The sequence below is a fragment of the Bubalus bubalis genome, chromosome 6, assembly GCF_019923935.1.
Source record: "Bubalus bubalis isolate 160015118507 breed Murrah chromosome 6, NDDB_SH_1, whole genome shotgun sequence".
In the NCBI taxonomy this organism is placed as follows: domain Eukaryota; kingdom Metazoa; phylum Chordata; class Mammalia; order Artiodactyla; family Bovidae; genus Bubalus; species Bubalus bubalis.
In genome coordinates this window covers 970,701-990,667 of record NC_059162.1, presented here as the reverse complement: position 1 = coordinate 990,667, position 19,967 = coordinate 970,701, and the positions used below count along the sequence as shown (strand labels likewise).

General features: G+C 41.3%; 1 protein-coding gene across 4 annotated transcripts in view; it reads right to left on the bottom strand.

The window, feature by feature from the left end:
* The window catches only part of ADCY10 (adenylate cyclase 10), an 81,560-nt gene extending 65,062 nt beyond the window's left edge, over positions 1-16,498 (bottom strand). Inside the window, exons 1-7 of one of the 4 annotated variants that reach the window (XM_006051650.4) lie at positions 14,450-16,498; positions 13,654-13,758; positions 10,698-10,736; positions 10,350-10,493; positions 8,157-8,362; positions 6,151-6,247; positions 1,971-2,059 (exon numbers count right to left, since the gene is read on the bottom strand). In XM_006051650.4, the coding sequence (XP_006051712.4) occupies positions 1,971-2,059; positions 6,151-6,247; positions 8,157-8,362; positions 10,350-10,493; positions 10,698-10,736; positions 13,654-13,758; positions 14,450-14,600 (831 nt within the window). In that variant the 5' untranslated portion in view covers positions 14,601-16,498. Of the gene's footprint in view, positions 1-1,970; positions 2,060-6,150; positions 6,248-8,156; positions 8,363-10,349; positions 10,494-10,697; positions 10,737-13,653 lie in introns of those variants that run through there. The other 3 variants (XM_044944086.2, XM_044944087.2, XM_044944088.2) reach the window with 3 other exon arrangements.
* Between the last annotated feature and the right edge of the window lie 3,469 nt (positions 16,499-19,967).

Sequence of the window (19,967 nt, the reverse complement as noted above, 5' to 3'; positions counted from 1 at the left end):
TCGTCATTTTACTAATTAGATAACTGAGGGATGGAGAGATAAGAAAAATTTCCAAGTCATATGGGAAAAGAGTAGCAAACAAAATCCAAATCTATGGACTTCTATTTGTAGCACCCCCTTGCCTCTCTTTGGTGTTGTATTTCATTCAGATCCCATCTTCACTCTAAGTCTATCCAAAACAGGCACAGGGAAAGGAAAGATGAGTCTTTCCCAAATTATCCCTGCCTATATCATCAGCCCAAGTACATAACAAAACAATGGGGGAGAAGCATTGCATTTTTTCTCCCCCAGAAAACACAAAAATGTCAGATTCTCCATTGACAATATGAAACACACCTTCTGGATGAAAAAGAAAATTGTGTATAGGGAATCTTGGAATCATGCTTCCTATCTAGCTGAGGTTTCATGTACTTTTCATAAAAGATGATTTAATAATTTCTCACTAGGCAACATGATCATTTTCTTTGATTTTTCAAATGAATTTAAGTAATAAATATTAAATACATAATACTAAACATGTTAAAGAAATTAAATTATTCCATCAGGCCATGTATTCTGAGTTTTGGTTTGAAAAATTCAACCACATCTTTGTTTGTTAAGTGCAAGCACAGACCTTGGTAAAGCTGTAAAACATTTGTCTTTTGCCTCCTTTCAGCTCCCTAGCTATTGTTGCTTAGTCTATGTCATTCCTACTCACAATTTTCAGTGACTCACAGAACCTCTCTTATATCCCTTTCCTGTAGACCTTGCTCTCAACTAGTAGCAGCTGAAGAAGCATAATATTATCTCTTAGAGGGAGGGAGGGGAAGAGTGGGATGGCTCTCTTGAGCTTCAAAAATCTTAAAGAAGCCAACAATTGTAGACACTAGAGGGAGTGTCTGGAAAATCTCATGAGTGGGAAGCCTGGTAGGCTGCAGTCCATGGGGTAGCTAAGAGTCGGACATAACTGAGCGACTTCACTTTCACTTTTCACTTTCATGCATTGGAGAAGGAAATGGCAAGCCACTCCAGTGTTCTTGCCTGGAGAATCCCAGGGACGGGGGAGCCTGGTGGGCTGCCGTCTATGGGGTCAAACAGAGGTGGACACGACTGAAGCGACTTAGCAGCAGCAGCAGCAGAGGGAGTGTTTCTCAATTGAATGAAAGGTGCGGTGGGCTTTTTGACAGCTCTTCAACCCACACTGTGAAGGCAGCTGCCCACAGATCAGGCTTGTCCTACAAATATTTCCTTTAGGACATAACTGCATTTTGACAGGATTAAGAATTAAAACAGGCATTGTATTAGAGAGGCTGTGTACGGCCTCTGAAAGAAATGTAGGGTTCAGAGAGAACAGGGTTCAAATCCTAACGACATTTCTTTATAATCTCAGTAAAGTTCATGGTATCATTCTGTCTCTGTTTTCTCATATATAAGGGATAAATACATCTTCCAAGGATTGTGAAGAATAAATACATGGAAGAGTAGAGTGTCTGGCATATGGCATATGCTGAGTGCTGAGAAATAGTTATAATTTGAACAGTTAATGTGTTTGAAAGAACCTAGATCCAAGCAAATGAAAAGGGAAAACTCTAAGGCTGGAGGTACTTCTGAGGGTTCTAATTATCTGTATTAACTTTCAAAGCTTAAGATACAATTCAAGTGACAAGAGAAACAGTATCATTCACTTGCTGTGTGGCATGTAGAAAGGACATGTGCCGCGCTCTTTTTCGTGTGTGTGTGACACGCTCGTATACGCTGGAGACACTTTGTTGCCCAGTTGTATAAGGCCAGTTTACCCCTGTTGTCACAGTGTACTTATGAGTAATGCTGCCTTAATTCTTAAAAACATGCTGATTTGAACACATGGAGAATGTCAGTCCCACCTTTTCTATTCCAATGAAACATTTTACAAGCTGCTGATTTTCTTGATCTTAGCAGCTGTCCAAGATCCCTGACACCCTAAAAGTCAATAAATTAAATTATTAAAATACCTGCTTCAATATGCTTTCCATCACATACTTTTGTAGGGACAACTCCAGTTCAGGATCAGACTCTAGCATGCAAGCAAGCCTCAGGAGGTCTAAGAGGGCAGGAGAGGTAGGATCAGAAAGGGAAGCTTGGCTCTGCAATGTGGGAGGGAGGTGCCTCCCAGTCCCCATTCCCTTGGGCAGTGGTCTTCACCGTTCGGTCAGAAAACTCTGGGCTACTTCATGGCCAAATAGGGCCAAGGGAAAGCCAATGAGACGTTCTCAGAAATTGAGGGGTTCCCAAAATTCAGTTGCATGTAGCTCAAAACCCTGTTCTAAATGTCATCACACTTCAGAACTTAAGGAGACGTTCACCTCTATACTTGAGCTAAAAGTATTGTCACAGGTAATGGGAATAAACAGATGAGGGGATGATAATGGAGGACAATGCTGACACAAAGCAGGGGATGATCGAGTTGAAAGAGCAGCATGAGTAAGATTTAGGAGACTGGCTTCTGATCCCAGGTTTGATACCAACTTGCTGTGTGACTCTGGAAAAGTCACTTCACTGCCCTGGTTGACTCTTATTTCCTCATCCAGGAAAAAAAGCACTAGTCTTTCATCATCTCTATGATTATTTTCATTATAATGGTTGATTGTTCCATACTCTATTTGAAGAAATCAAAAAATAATGGAAAGAAATTATGATAGGCTTTCAGCAGGGAATACAATAATGATAATGTGAAAAAGATGAAAAATAACAGTGGAGTCTGAAAAGGATACAAATTGGGGAGCAAATGTTTGTATTGAATGTATTCAAAACCTAGTATATTTTAAATGCTGTGCTAGGCACTGTGTGGGAATAAAAAGTTCTTAGGGAACTGAGTTTTTCCTGGAGGCACTTACACACATTCAAGTATAATATGTATAGAAAAGTTAAATACAAAAAAGACCAAATGGGCTAATAGATTATAAAGACCAGAGACATTCAGAGAAATCAGTGGTCTAGATAAACTGGTTTAATCAAAAAAGGGTTAAAAGGAGAACTAGGAATTTTACTGAATCTTGAATAACTTGTGGCTTTTTACTAGAAGGATCCATGCCCAGCAGATGTAGATTAAAGTCAAGAATGAGCAGAGTATGTTAAAGAATTGGTAAAGACTAAACTGGCATGAGCCCCATGTGAGTATTGGAGATTAATAAGAAATGACGCTGAGCAGACTGTGGAGAGGAGCAAAGAGCTCAGGAAGAGAGCAGGCATTGTAAAGGTCTAGACGATTATGGCAACAAAGGTTATTTGTTGTTCAGTTGCTCAGTTGTATCTGACTATTTGCAGCCCCATGGATTGCAGTATGTCAGGCTTCCCTGTCCTTCACCCTTCTCCTGCCTGCAATCTTGTTCCCAGCATCAGGGTTTTCACATCAGGTGGCCAAAGTACTGGAGCTTCAGTATCAGTCCTCTCAATGGATAGTCAGGGTTGATTCCTTTTGATCTCCTTGTTATCCAAGGGACTCATGAAGTGAAGAGAAGTCGCTCAGTCATGTCTGACTCTTTGCAACCCCATGGACTGTAGCCCACCAGGCTCCTCTGTCCATGGGATTTTCCAGGCATGAATACTGGAGTGGGTGGCCATTTCCTTCTCCAGGGGATCTTCCCAACACAGGGATCAAACCCAGGTCTCCTGCATTGTAGGCAGACGGTTTACCGTCCAAGCTACCAGGAAAGAGACAAATAATAAGGAATTTGGCCGGTCTTTGCTTCTGATACCAGAACCAAAGATTTAAATCTTTGGAATTTCCCAGATAATGAAACTGTCTCTGTTATTCATGGCGGGTCCTTTGGACCACCCTGAATTTATGCTAATGTGATGACTCAGGATAGGGGTCTATCTGCAAAGACCAAGCATGTGTTAAGAGGGTTGTGGCTTTGAACTAGGTGTGAAGGGCCAACCTTCATGACATCTGAGGAGGGAAAAGGGGCTGGAGATTTAGTTCAATTATAAGCCCAATGGGGCTTCCCTGGTGGTTCAGATGGTAAAGAATCTGTCTGCAATGCAGGAGACCCAAGTTCAATCCCTGGGTCTGGAAGATCCCCTGGGGAAGGGAATGGCTACGCATTCCAGTATTCTTGCCTGGAGAATTCCATGAACAGAGGAACCTGGCAGGCAGTCCATGGGGTCGAAAAGAGACAGACAGGACTGAACATCTAACGCTTTCACTTTTCACTATGAGGCCAGTTTTTCATAGTACATGCCTACTTAATAAACCACCAATAAAATATGTGAACCTCAGCTTCCCTGGCTGGTAAATACTTTGATGTGCAAGGAGTGTGATGTGTCCTGACAATCAAGAAGCTTCATATTTGGAACTCTCCCAGACCTCATCCTATGTGTTCAGAGACCAGTACAATACTGGTCCTCATTTGCATTCTTTACAATAAAACCATAATTATAAGAATAGTACTTTCCTGAGTTCTGTGAGTTATTATAGTGAATTATTGAACTTGAGAGCATTGTGAGAACCCTTGGATTTGTAGCCAGTTGGTCAGAAGTGCAGGTGACTTACTAATCTCAGAGCTTGTAGCTGGTGATAAGAGAAGTCTTACGGAAGACTCCACCTCTCTGTGCTAACTCCAGGTAGTTAGCAACAGAATTGTACTGTGGTATTGCAGAGCCCCAAATAAGTTATTGAAGGCATGATTAAGATCTAGGAGATGGGATGAGGTACAGTTCAAGGAGTAAATCACTAGATTTTCTCCATCCTTGGAGCTTTTGGGTTCTTGGTCTTTCCTGGTCAATTTGCCTGCAGTTCCCCTGAGCACCCCTCTCATCCCATTACCTACTGCAGTTTTGTAAAATTACAGTCTAAATTTGTGATGTTCAAAATATTCAAGACCTACACAAAAATGGTGACAAAGAATGTTTCAAAGATGTTTCTGAAATTTCTAGTCTGGATAAAGGAACAGTTTCAGAGAAAGATAAGTAGAATAGAATGAGACATTGTTGAAATAAATTTCTAGGCCCAAGATAAGTTGTTCCCTATCCAGCATGCCATGTCAGCAAACGAAGACTTAGATTAATTTTTGTGTCCCAGTAAATGCTCCACTTAACCAGAAATGCAATCACCATAGTCAGCCAATCCCTAAATGCCTAGCCAACTCCCAGCCTTCTTCCCCCAAACAGGACTGACTATCTGACCCCAGCCAATCAGACACTTCGTTTGTCTCTTCCTTGTTCTTCCCCAGCCAATCAGATACTTTGTTTGTCTCTTCCTTGTTCTTCACTCTTTGGCCTTTCCTTGTCCTTTACTCTTTACTTCTTGCCTTCCACATCATTTTGCAGGAGGCTGTCTACTTCATGAAGTACTAAAGTTTGTTATCACCAAATTGTCCTGCATTCCTCACACTAGTCCCAGCCCAGCTGCAGTCATAGGGAAATCCAGCATAGATTAATGGTTACACAAAACACGGGTAGAGAAGACCAGACAGTCCAGGACAGATTCCTGGAATCATCAACATTCAAGGAATAGAACAGGAACTGAAAATGGGTAGTTTGAGGGGTAAAAGCAAAACTAGGAAATAATATTCTTGAACTCAAGGAACGAGGAGAAGATAATATCTAGAAAAGAGAGTAAAGCCAATCACCTAGTTATGAGGCCTGAAGAGAGGTCAGCTGGTTTGGTAAGTTGATGGCTATTAACACCTTGACATAAACGGTCCTAGGAGACAGGGGGAAAAGTGGACAGAAGCTACATGTCAGGGACTCAAGACTGACAAATAGGTGAACACATGCTCTCCACCCCCATCTCAAGGTGCATGTAATCAATGCTAATTGGGTGAATAAATAAAAGAGAGGATAGAAGAAGAGGTAGAGACATACAGATTACCCTTGAGAAGTCTGGTGCTGAATGTTAGAAGGGAAAAGTAGGAGTCATAGGTTTTTTTTTTTCCTTTTATCATGGAGAAGACTTGCAAATGCTTGGAAGATGAGGGGAACGAGTCATTCCCAAGAGAGAGGCCGAGGACCGAAGGAGGGCTTTACTTAGAATAGCTATTGTGGGGATGGGAAGGAGGCCCCCTTTGTATGCTGCAGGACTGTGAGCTGAACTGAAGAAACCAAGCACTTGTAATGGAGCCCTTGGCATTGGTATAAGACCCTACGGACCACTGGTAGAGGCAATGGCTCTTGAGTATAGAGGGTACTTACTTTTGTGGTCACCAGAAGGATAATAATCCATGAAAGCCATACACTTTGTGAAAAATTCATCAAAGTTAAAAGAAGGGGGTGGTTTTAAGAAATTAACCTAAATTAAAAAAAAAAAGAGAGAGAAAGGGAGAAGTTTTTGGTTATTCTGAGGGTTGCCTGGTCCTTTGAATATAATTTCTCAACAGAAAGGGCAGGGTGTTGAATGTCTCAGACATGATAATCAGACACTGGCATACTTAAACAGTGGAGAGCTTTAATTTGCATGTAATTACATTAAAACTATCTCTGATTAGTCATTAAGATCTCAATCTTCAGTATATACACAGCAGGCCATTCCAGGGAACAAACCTGTATACTCTTCCACTCTTATAACTTTCTTCTTTTTTTTCTTATTACTTTACAACATTTTAATTGAAATAATGCTTGGTTAAACTGCATACCATTTCTTTCTTACAAGTGTAAAAGGGCAAAAGGTGCTGATGCCCCAGAAGGTATAGGAACATCAGCAGTAATAAAATTTGCATCAAGATCCTGAACTCCAAGATATGATACATAGAGAATGGCACAACCTTATTTCCTTAATATTTTTGCCTCCAAAAATGGATGACCTTTAGTCCAATAATGAGAAACTATCAGGCAAAACAAAATCGAGGAACATACACCAAAATAACTGATTAATACTCATGTTAAGTGTCAAGGTCATAAAAGACAAGGAAAAACTGTTTTACAGATTGCAGGAGACTAAGTTAAAAATAACAGTGCAGTGTGACATCATGGATAGAATCCTGGAAAACTCACGAAGGACATTAGTGGGAAAACAGGTGAAATCCAAACAAGGCCTTTAATTAGTGAATAGTCATGCGAAAAGTTGACTCTTTGGAAAAGACTCTGATGTTGGGAGGGATTGGGGGCAGGAGGAGAAGGGGACGACAGAGGATGAGATGGCTGGATGGCATCACTGACTCAATGGATGTGAGTCTGAGTGAACTCCGGGAGTTGGTGATGGACAGGGAGGCCTGGTGTGCTGCGATTCATGGGGTCGCAGAGTCAGACATGACTGAGCGAATGAACTGAACTGAAATGATACTCTACCAATGTCAGTTTTCAGGTTTTGACTATTGCACTCTGGTTATGAAGAATGTTAACATATGTGGAAGCTGGCTAATGGATATATGGAAACACTCTATTGTTTCTGAACTTTTCTGTGAGTCTAAATTTAAAAATTAAAAACAAATGTTAAAGATATAAGTAATGATCGAAGAAGATGGGGGAGCAGGGGCATTGCTATCAGCCAGCTAGGTCATGAAGCCATGATGTGCATTACTGGAAGAGTGAGTCGGAGGCTAGGAGGGGAGTAGACTGATGCATAGGGCATGGTGTGGGGTTCTCATCTTTGCCGGCAACTTCATGCATTCACCATCTTTTCTTTCCATCTGCCAAGCAGTCCTGTTCCTGGTTCAGTTAGCAGCAGAGCTCTCTTTCCTTTCTCTAATTGTCTATATCACAGAGACAGTTCTGCTTATAGTCCAGCTTCAACTTAACTACAGTGTTTTCTGCTAGGCAGGGCTCAGGGAAAATTATTTTCCCTCCATAGTCTTTGCTGTCCCTGCTCGCCTCCAGTTCTCATCCTCCGTGATCACTTGCATTGAGTTAGGAGTGTTGAGGAGAGAACTTGAGGGCCTATGGCAGCCCCCAAAACTATTGTACAACCCTCTGCTCCCAGGGAATAGCCAGGAAATTTTTCATTAAACAAGGGCACTAGTCCCACCAAAGGCCTCCATACCCAAATTCCACATCCTTAGTTACCACAGAAAAGCCTGATCACTTCCTCTTGAACTCACTAGGCTTGGTTCCTCCCAGAGCAGATGTCCTGGGCTAATACTTTTCAATCTATCCCAGACTGACCCCATCCAAGTTGCCAGCTTCATAGAACCAGTGGCTTTTCTGACAGGAGGCCCCTGGCATGGACTGGCAGAACTTTAGACAAGTAGCAGCATCACACCTACCTTAACTGCTCTCTGATCTGGAATCCTCTCAATTTCAATCATGCTCCTGTCACAGAGCTGCCAGCAGTTTGGGGATAGAATGACGTCATTCACCTGTGCCATGTTCTGTGCGAGGCGCACGTCATCTACGGCCTGACCAATCACCAAAAAGTAGTTTCGAGTTTCGTCTCCAAAGACCAACATGCTGATGTGGCCAGCAGCCAGTCCTGGCAGGAAGGCAAGCAAGCGTTTGCATGAGAAGTTTTGGCTTAGTCCCTAGCAGCATGGCTTCTTGGACAATCAGAATCTTGAGCATCTCAGAGAAAAGTCTAGTCTCTAAAATTTTGCATAGAAATCAGTGAATGTCTCTTCTGGGCCCAGGTCTTCCCATACACCTTTGCTCCAGAATCTAGAAAATTAGCTACTTATTTTCCACCTTTTTGTGACATTTAGCTCCCTAGATGGCCATATCACTCCTCAAAGTTATCTTATTTTTTCTTCAATTTATTCATACTTCTAACTACTTCTTATTTTTACAGAGGACAATTTTAATGACTTCTGTTTGGGAAAGATTTGCATTTTATCAGAAATGAGGTTCTAGTTAAAAAGTAACAGGGTGAAATTTCAGGCAACAGATAGACAAGTAAAGGTTGGAGAAATGAGCAGGTATTTTGACCATCAAGTGTTCCATCCCAAGACTGTGTCTTCTAGTTGTTTTTAGGTTGGGAGCTGAAGATTTTGGTACCAAAACAACAGAAGACAGAATGTTTTAAAATATGACGTGTAAAAAATGTATGTGTAAATGAGCTGTGATACACAGTTCTTTTAAATTACCATAATTAACATAATCAAAGGTTGTTTTTTATCTTTGCTCTCTGATGTGCTACTTTGTCAAGACTGAATCCCCCTGATATATACATATTGCAGGGGGTCTGTTTTTCCTCTGAAGTACATGGATGCTTAGGCTGGTTAAAAGATACTGGTAGTTCTTCTTTAATAGCCATTAAGTATGCACCTGAAGGGTCCCCATCATTTTTCAAGAACAATAATACATCAAAACTCTCTAGGTGGTAACTTGGAAAGAAATATTTAGTATTACAACAAATTTATTTTTTTTTAACAGAAGATTTAAAAACCTTGGAAAATTTGAATAACCTAAAGCAGGGGTCCTCAACCTCTGGGATCTAAAGCCTGATAATCTGAGGTGGAGCTGATGTAATAATAATAGAAATAAAGTCTACAATAAATGTAATGCAATTGAATCATCCCGAAACCACCATCCCCCCAAGCCAGTCCGTGGAAAAATTGTCTTTCACAAAACCAGTCCCTGGTGCTAAAAATTTTGGGACTGCTGACCTAAAGAAAGCTGAGAGCAGTTAACTGGATAACCCCTGATCCATCTACTTATCACCTCTGATATTCAAGAATTCTAAAGTTTACAGTTAGGTAGACATGAATACCAATAGCACCAGCTGTAACTCATCATTCATACCTATCAGAATTTCATTTCCCACCTGTGAAATAGATCCCACACTGCCTATACCTCAGGACTGTGGTGAAGCAGAAATGACACTGTGTAATGTCTGCAGTACAATATGGAAATACAGGTGATCGTTATTGTATGTGTGAATTTAAGAAGCCCTCTATTAAGTGGAGCTGTGTTGCAGGCTGACCTTTTAAGCTTTTCTTGCACATGATTCTTATGAAGTAGAGGAGGACTAGTCCTAATACGTTGTTGAATCTATGTAATCACAAGCTGCCCCGTACTGTGCTTAATAATAAGCATTGTTGACAGCAGCAAGACCTAATAACAGCAATAGTAATGATAAAGAGTATTTTGTGGAGTGGTTGTGCCAGGTACTATTCTAACCATTCAAATTTACTTTGTGTAAGAGTTATGAGGTGGATATTAGGAGTTCTCTTAACTGGTAAATGAGGAAACCAAAATTCACCTTCAGGTTAGTCAAAGTTCATGACCTGATGGTGGGCCTGAGTCATGATGTTCCACTGTTTTCTCTTTAGAGGGGAGATGCCTCAGGAGTTAGGACCCATATTCAAACTGCTATAGCATCTCTTTCTCAAAGGCTTACATATATGTATCTCTCTCTAATTCCCAGATCAGGGATCAAACCAGTCCTCCCTGCATTGGAGTGCAGTTTCTTAACTACTGGACTGCTAAGAAAGTGTCTTAACTACTGGACAACCAAAGCTTACCTATCTTGACTCGGATATCCAGGCCTTCTTCAGACTCCTGGGTCTCAAACAATGCGTGAATCTCCAGGCTACATTTAATTACCACTGTGATGATGTTTTTCAGCTGCTTTCGCTCCACCTTCCACAGGGCTAGCAGTGCGTCACCTTGAAAAGACAGACACGCTGGGGGCTCCTAACCTGCCCTGGGGTTCCACTCTGTTTTGCATGAAATCCGTACAGAAACTTATTCTTCAAACATTCCTCTACCCAGTCTGCTACCTGCTGCTCTCTCTGAGATGTCTCCTTTGTCAGAGTATAGGAACCTTGGCACTCCTTTCTTACCCCTGCCATCTCAGTAAGCCCCCATACCTGCAAATTTTAGGATGTCTCCTCCAAAAATCAACACTTCTGAGGGAAAAAAAGAAAATAAGGTGAAATTAAACTGTTTTTTTTTTCTTTCTCTTATTTTATGAAAGTTTCATGTGTACAGCATAACTTGGATTTCTGAAAGCCAATAAAAAGAATCTACCCTTCAACAGTGGGGTAGAAATTAGGTCAAGTTAAGAGCAACTCAGAGATAGGTTTATACTAAAGATGTCTTCTCAGACAAGGCATTTAAACCCAAGGCTCAGACAAGATGAGAACAGTGAGCTGGATTAGGTACCTGCTCTGTTTCTGTGAATGGAAAGTAGAAGTTAGGATTTCTCATGAGGCCTGAGGACAGCTACCCTACTCCCATGATAATGAAATGCACTTTATTGATCTGTGTGTGTTATGAGTCAGGGCTTGACTGAGGGTGGATGAGTGCACGAATGACAGGACTCCATAAGAATTGAAAAACAGAAAAAACCACAGCTATGGTCAACTTGAATTTTATCACCAACTTGCATTTTGTTTATTTAGGCTTTATGACATAAACAGGTATTTCTCTTCTTATTTTTGCAACATTGAAAATGTGCTAAGTGCAATGCAAAAAGGAACTAGAAAACTGTAGATTTCTGCTTTCAATGAGGATTAAGTGTCATGGCATCTGGTCCCATCATTTCATGGGAAATAGATGAGGAGACAGTGGAAACAGTGTCAGACTTTATTTTTGGGGGCTCCAAAATCACGGCAGATGGTGATTGCAGCCATGAAATTAAAAGATGCTTACTCCTTGGAAGGAAAGTTATGACCAACCTAGATAGCATATTCAAAAGCAGAGACATCACTTTGCCAACAAAGGTCCATCTAGTCAAGGCTATGGTTTTTCCAGTGGTCATGTATGGATGTGAGAGTTGGACTGTGAAGAAAGCTGAGTGCCAAAGAATTGATGCTTTTGACATGTGGTGTTGGAGAAGACTCTTGAGAGACCCTTGGATGGCAAGGAGATCCAACCAGTCCATCCTAAAGGAGATCAGTCCTAGGTGTTCATTGGAAGGACTGATGTTGAAGCTGAAACTCCAATACTTTGGCCACCTGATGCGAAGAGTTGACTCATTGGAAAAGACCCTGATGCTGGGAGGGATTGGGGGCAGGAGGAGAAGGGGACAACAGAGGATGAGATGGCTGGATGGCATCACCAACTCAATGGACATGAGTTTGGGTAAACTCCGGGAGTTGGTGATGGACAGGCAGCCCTGGCGTGCTGCAATTCATGGGGTCGCAAAGAGTCGGACACAACTGAGCGACTGAACTGAACTGAACTGAACTGTTGTCTGCTGTTATTGTTGTTATTATTTAGTTGCTCAGTCGTGTCCAACTCTTTGTGACCCCATGGACTGCAGCATACCAGGCCACCCTGTCCCTCACAGGGACACTGTGAATTGTCTAGCGTTGTCTAGTGGGTGATATTAAGGTATTACTAGGAAACTCAGACCTTGATAATAGACTAGACCTAGGCCTGGAGAATCCCAGGGATGGGGAAGCCTGGTGGGCTGTCGTCTATGGGGTTGCACAGAGTCGGACACGACTGAAGTGACTTAGCAGCAGCAGCAGCAGCAGCAGGACTTACCTTAAAAGGATAAATCCTTTTCTTCATGCATAGTTCAAATTAATAATGCAAACAAGTGGTAGGCAGAGGTTGAAAAGGAGATCAAACTTTTCAGTCATCAGTAAGTACTTCAGAATCCATTATTAGGACATAAATTACTGACAAGTGGATTATAAATCATTCATCTGTTCATACAATGAAATTAAAAGATGCTTGCTCTTTTGAAGAAAAGCTATGACAAACCTAGATAGCATATTAAAAAGCAGAGACATCACTTTACCAACAAAGGTTCATACAGCTAAAGCTATGGTTTTTCCAATAGTCATGTACCGATGTGAAAGTTGGACCATAAAGAAGGCTGAGTGCTGAAGAATTGATGCTTTCAAATTATGGTGCTGGAGAAGATTCTTCAAAGTCCCTTGGACTGCAAGGAGATCAAACTAGTCAATCGTAAAGAAAATCAACCTTGAAGATTCATTGGAGGGACTGATGCTGAAGCTGAAGCTCCAATACTTTGGCCACCTGATGCAAAGACTTGACTCTTTGGAAAAGATCGTAATGCTGGGAAAGATTGAAGGCAGGAGGAGAAGCAGGTAACAGAAGATGAGACAGTTGGATGGCAAGACAAACTCAATGGACATGAGTTTGAGCAAATTCCAGGAGATAGTGAAGGACAGGAAAGCCTGATGTTCTGCAGTCCATGAGGTCACAAAGAGTCTGATACAACTTAGTGACTGAACAACAACAACATTTATAACATATCCTCTTAATGACTGTGTTTGAGTTATACTGATGCTAGCTTTTTGGAGTTATTGAACATAACTAAAAGTATTACTGCTAAGTCTCTTCAGTTGTGTCCGACTCTGCGTGACCCCATAGACGGCAGCCCACCAGGCTCCCCCGTCCCTGGGATTCTCCAGGCAAGAACACTGGAGTGGGTTGCCAGTTCCTTCTCCAATGCATGAAAGTGATAAGTGAAGTCGCTCAGTCGCTCAGTCGTGTCCGACTCTTAACGACCCCATGGACTGCAGCCCACCAGGCTCCTCTGTCCGTGGGATTTTCCAGGCAAGAGTACTGGAGTGGGGTGCCATCGTCTTCTCCAAAAGTATTACTACTACACTTCTTTTCAAAGTAATCTCTAATTTATCTTGTAACTAATACAAAACTAATCCCTCAGTCTGTGTTAGTGAGATTTGATTACATTCCTTCACTTGTACTGTATTATATTTCAAAAAAGACTGGTTTCATACACATTTCATGGAGACAATGAAGAGTACTAAGCAACAGTACTCTCTCAGGTTGTAACCACCAAATACAGAAAACAATGAATATGCTTAAGTGAGAAACACTTACTCTCCACTATTGCACTTATGTAGTGGTTGAGGATTTCCACCAGCTGCTCAGCTCCTCGGTCCATGTACATGGCTGTGCTGAACTTCTCAGTCATTGCAGTAAAACCTGGAACAATTGTGCAGCTTGTTTCCTTGGGTGCTTGGAGGAACCAAACAGTGTCAGGAGAAGAGGACCACACTTGCTAGCAATGGGCCTCAGCTTTTAAGAACTGGCAGGTGTTTCTTTTAAATGATCTTTGTGGCAGGCCAAGTGTCAGATAGTGGGTCTCCTCTATCTATATTTATTATCTTAGGGGTCAAGGAAAGGCACCAGATAACTCTTCCCTCCTAACTTCCCAACTTGAACAGGGGTGACTTCAGTTTTAACTGGGTATAGAACTTCCATTTCATGATAATGAAAACACATAAAGTTCTATGACTTCTGAAGAGATGGTAAGTTTCCTCTTAAGCTGTAAATAACATCGGAGAGATCATTTCCAGAGGTCAATTTTGCCTGGGATGGTGTAGGCCTTGGAGGCTGAGTCAGTGAAGTTGGAACAGGGACACTGGAGCCTGAAGTACCAGGCCCAGGACTTAGGCATCTTAAAGATTTGCCCATCACTGGACATGCCAGGCAAAGGAAGATGAGAGGGAGCCAGGTCCATAAGCCAGGTCCTCCCTCCTGTCTTCTCAGTGGGAATATTTGCAATAACAGCACAAAAACTCGGAAACAGCACCCCTACTCTGCAGTCAAGCACTGTTTGTGATTTCATGCAAACCTATTGTTCACCCACATTAAACATCCCTTTTGTGCTTGCCTGAAATATCGACAAACATCAAGACTCCATCAAAATTATCCACAGAAGGTCTCTCTGGAGAGAAATCTCCATAGACAATGAGGTCCGGTAAATGAGCTGCTATTTTGACGATGGCCCGGTCCTGTGATTCAAGTTCTCTTCGAGTGTTCATGTTCAAGGCAAATATTCAGGACTATATGATCACCACGAACAGTCCTGAATGGACCTTCTAGAAAACAAAGCTGAGATTGGAGACAATCTGACTTATATTCATTCACTCACTTTCCTATTTCTTTTTCCCCATCTGCTCTAACCTGCAAAATGCTCATTTAAGCGGTTGATGTGATAAGGACTGAGTTGTTGACCATGCATTTGCATGAAAGGGTGAGCCCTCGGGGTGCAAGCGCTGTGGCAGAGGGCCCAGTACGAGTGCTTTGGTCCAGGCCCTTTTCCCTTCTGTCCTTATGTTCCCTCTTTCCTTCCCCCTTCCCTTTTGGTCTCTTATTTTTTCTTTCTCTTTTTTGAAAACTAAAACAGAAAGCATAAACAGGAGTTTATGTGTGTGAATATTTATAGAAAAGTGAAAGTGAAAGTCGCTCAAGTCATGTTCGGCTCTTCGTGACCCCGTGGACTATACAGTCTATGAAATTCTCCAGGCCAGAAAACTGGAGTGGGTAGCCATTCGTTCCCTTCTCCAGGGGATCTTCCCAATGCAGGGATCAAACCCAGGTATCCCTCATTGCAGCCAGATTCTTTACCAGCTGAGTCACCAGGGAAGCCCAATTTATAGAAAGGTAAATAGCAAAGCAGAGGGTCATATATAAGCAAGAGATGAAGTATTTTAAGGTATAGGTATAAAGAAATAGAGAAAAAGAATTAAAAGGGGTGTGTGTATGTGTGAATATAAGACTTTTAAACCATAAATGGAAGGAAACGTGGAAATGTTGATTTGTTACCTAGTTAGTTCTGAGAAAACTAGGATTCCCTAAGGCATTTCTTTGACTGCTGGGGTTAATGAAATGTTCACACCTGAATGCTGTGAAAATCATGCTGAACCACCCTGAACAGAAATAGCATACCCAGTATTTTCAGAGCAATTCAAGTTCCTGGAATAAATGATACAGATAGTGAGGGAGTTTAAAAAAAAAGAGGGACTGATACCAACATGAAGGAAGTTGTTAGTAATTTCAACCAGATGTAAATCATGTTGGGGTACATAAGAGTATTAGAAAAATTGAGACAGTTTACATATACCTTAGACTTAAGCGAAGCATTTTTTTAAAATCAAGAAAAACATTAGTATATTGGCATATTTTACAAAAAAACCCTTTAAAGGGACAGAAACCTTTAAAAATGGGTGCTAAATGCAGCTAAGTATTAGGTATTAGATAATCTTTAAAAGGAAAAACTTGGTAAATACAAATGTTAAGAAATGGACAAAAGGTAGGAGAAGTATATAACTAATTTTTTTTTTTTTTTAAAAGGAGTATCACTGAAACACAGCATATGCTAGGAACAGTCAATAGATAATAAATACATCAAATAAATATTTTCAGATAGTAAATTTGATAAGTGCTATATGAACTTATAAGAAGGGTATGAGAATGACCAGAATGAGCTGAGACTTAGGAAGATGCTGAAGTTAAGAAAACCTAGAGGGGCTTTTAGGCTTTATTGACGGCAAGGTGATTAATAAAGGAAGAATAAGGACAAAGCTTAACTATGATGTGCTACACAACACTTCTTTTGTTTCTGTCTTCTCCATTATGGAGAATTGAAAATATAACAAATATTGACAAGAAAGAATTGAAGTCCAAGATAAGAAAACAGTGTTAAAGTACCTAGTCATTTAAATTCAAGCAGCCATCCCCAGGGCTTCCCTGGTGGCTCAGCAGTAAAGAATCTGCCTGCAATGTAGGAGACTCAGGTTCAACCCCTGGGTTAGGAAGATCCCCCCAGAGAAGGAAATGGCAATCCACTCCAGTATTCTTGCCTGGTAAATCCCATGGACAGTAATTGTTGTTAATGCTACAATTACTGAGCCAGTGCTCTATGCCCAGGAGCTGCAACTGCTGAGCCACACATGCCACAGCTACTGAAGACTGCATGCCCTGGAGCCCAGGCAACAGGAGAAGCCACGCAATGAGAAGCCTGCCCACTACAGCTAGAGAGTAGCCCTCGTTTGCTGCAACTAGAGAAAAGCCCATGCAGCGACAAGGACACAGAATAGCCAAAAATTAAAAAATAAAATAAAATTATATTAAAACAAATGGAGAATGTGAGAAGGGCTGGAAAATTAGAGGCTGGTACATTTTCTTCTGAATTTCAAGATGAGCCTACATGTGGATTCCAGAAAACACAGTTTGGTAAATGTGGCACTATCAGTCAATATAAGCTAGTTTTGCTTCATCAATGGAAAACTCCAAAATCTCAGTGGCTGGAAATAACAATGGCTTATGTCTTGCTCATGCCACATATCTACTGTGAGCTTCCCAGGTGGTAAAGAATTTGCCTGCAATGCAGGAGACAAGGGTTCAATCCCCGGCTTCAGAAGATCCCCTGAAGAAGGAAATGGGAAACTATTCCAGTATTCTTGCCTCAGAAATCCCATGGACAGAGGAGCCTGGTGGGCTACAGTCCACGGGGTCGCCAAGAGTCGGACACAACTTAGTGACTAAACCACCACCCCGTGTCCATTATAGGTAGGCTGAGGCCCTACTCTATTGTTGTCTTCGTTCTGGGACCCAGGCTGGGACATTTCAGTTTCCCAGACACAGTGGCAACAGAGGATTCCACTGTAGACTCCTTCTTAAAGTGTCCTCCCAGCAGTGACTTATTTCACTTTCACTGAAGTGATACAGGTTGGCCAAAGCAGGAGAGTGTGATCCTACCATGTGTGCAGTGGGAGAGAGAGCTGGAATATTTGTGAGTTGCCGTATTCAGTAATAGGGCTTCCCCAGTGTGTTGGGCTGCCATCTATGGGGTCGCACAGAGTTGGACACGACTGATGCAACTTAGCAGCAGCAGCAGCAGGAGCAACTCAGTGGTAAAGAATTTGCCTGCAATGCAGGAGTCGCAGGAGACTCGGGTTCTATGCCTGGGTCAGGAAGATCCATGGAGGAGGAAATGGCAACCCACTCAAGTATTCTTGCCAGAAAAATCCCACGGACAGAGGAGTCTGGCAGGCTACAGTCCAGAGGGCTGCAAGGAGTCATACACAGCCGAGCACAGAGCACACTGCATAATACATGAGCACTTGTATCAGTAAGAGGTGATGAAAAGGAATTAAAATGGGTTCACAGCTGAGAACAAACTGGCCTTATTTCCTTTTTTTGATTTATTAAACTTTTAAATTAAGAGAATGCTGTCTACAAAGCATATCTTGAATTTAACAAGGCATTTGGCCAAGTTTCTCACATCTTTGTGGGTAACATACTAAATTATAGGAGAGATGAAAATGTCCCTAGCTGGATAACAGGTAGACCTAAACGATATTGATTTGTGTTCTAGTGTCCACTCAGAGGGAGCCTCCACAGGTATGCTAGAGGACTCAGATAAAGATACAGTTGGAAGAAAAGCTAATATATTGAATGGTAGAATCTTCAAATATCTTAATTGACTGAAATAACAATGAAATTTCAGAATGAATGCAAATAAGTACTGTGCTTAAAATTTTAACAATATCAAACCCATAAGCATGTAGTGTAAAAGACTAGATTTACTGCAAATTCAATGCTGTCTTTCAAAAAACTTATTGAAGTATATAACATATGTACAGAAAAGGCAAAATTTCTAAGTGGATAGCTTGATGAATTATAAAGTGAACCAATCCATGTTCTCTACTCATAGCAAGAAAGAACATGTGGACTTCCCTGGTGGCCCAGTGGTTAAGAATCTGCCTGCCAAAGCAAGGTACATGGATTTGATCCCTGGTCCAGGAAGATTTCACGTGCTCTGGGGCAACTAAGCCCATGCACCCACAACTACTGAGTCTGAGCTCTAGATCCCGTGAGCTGCAGCTACTATGTGTCCTAGAGCCCGTGCTCCACAGTGAGAGAAGCCATAGCAATGAGAGGCCTGGGCACCCCAAGTAGAGAAAGTCCATATGCAGCAATGAAGACAAGTGCAATCAAAGATGAACTAATTAAAATAGTAAAGCACTTATTATATGCTTTGTAAAAAAAAAAGAACTGGCACTACAGAAACCAGTTCCATGCTATCTCCCATTCACTCCCCCCACACCTCCCCAAAGTTAGTATATCTCTTGATTTCTAATATCATAGATAAGTTTTACCTTATTTTTAACTTTGTGTAAATGGAATATTATATATACTTTCTTATTTTTTCACAAATGGTTGTGATATTTATCCATGTTGTTTTGTGTATATTAGTAATCATTTATTTTCAGTGCTGTATGTATCATTTGATTATACACAAATTATTTATCCCTTCTACTATTGACCTGAAGAAGCTGAAGTTGAACAGCTCTATGAAGACCTACAAGACCTTTTAGAACTAACACCCAAAAAAGATGTCCTTTTCATTATAGGGGACTGGAATGCAAAAGTAGGAAGTCAAGAAACACCTGGAGTAACAGGCAAATTTGGCCTTGCAATATGGAATGAAGCAGGGCAAAGACTAATAGACTTTTGCCAAGAAAATGCACTGATCATAGCAAACACCCTCTTCCAACAACACAAGAGAAGACTCTACACATGGACATCACCAGATGGTCAACACCGAAATCAGATTGATTATATTCTTTGCAGCCAAAGATGGAGAAGCTCTATACAGTCAACAAAAACAAGACCAGGAGCTGACTGTGGCTCAGATCATGAACTCCTTATCACCAAATTCAGACTTAAACTGAATAAAGTAGGGAAAATCACTAGACCATTCAGGTATGACCTAAATCAAATCCCTTATGATTATACAGTGGAAGTGAGAAATAGATTTAAGGGCCTAGATCTGATAGATGGAATGTCTGATGAACTATGGAATGAGGTTCATGGCATTGTGCAGGAGACAGGGATCAAGACCATCCCCATGGAAAAAAAATGCAGAAAAGCAAAATGGCTGTCTGGGGAGGCCTTACAAATAGCTGTGAAAAGAAGAGAAGTGAAAAGCAAAGGAGAAAAGGAAAAATATAAACATCTGAATGCAGAGTTCCAAAGAATGGCAAGAAGAGATAGGAAAGCCTTCCTCAGCGATCAATGCAAAGAAATAGAGGAAAACAACAGAATGGGAAAGACTAGAGATCTCTTCAAGAAAATTAGAGATACCAAGGGAACATTTCATGCAAAGATGGGCTCGATAAAGGACAGAAATGGTATGGACCTAACAGAAGCAGAAGATGTTAAGAAGAGGTGGCAAAAATACACAGAAGAACTGTACAAAAAAGATCTTCATGACCCAGATAATCACAATGGTGTGATCACTGACCTAGAGCCAGACATCCTGGAATGTGAAGTCCAGTGGGCCTTAGAAAGCATCACTACGAATAAAGCTAGTGGAGGTGATGGAATTCCAGTTGAGCTAT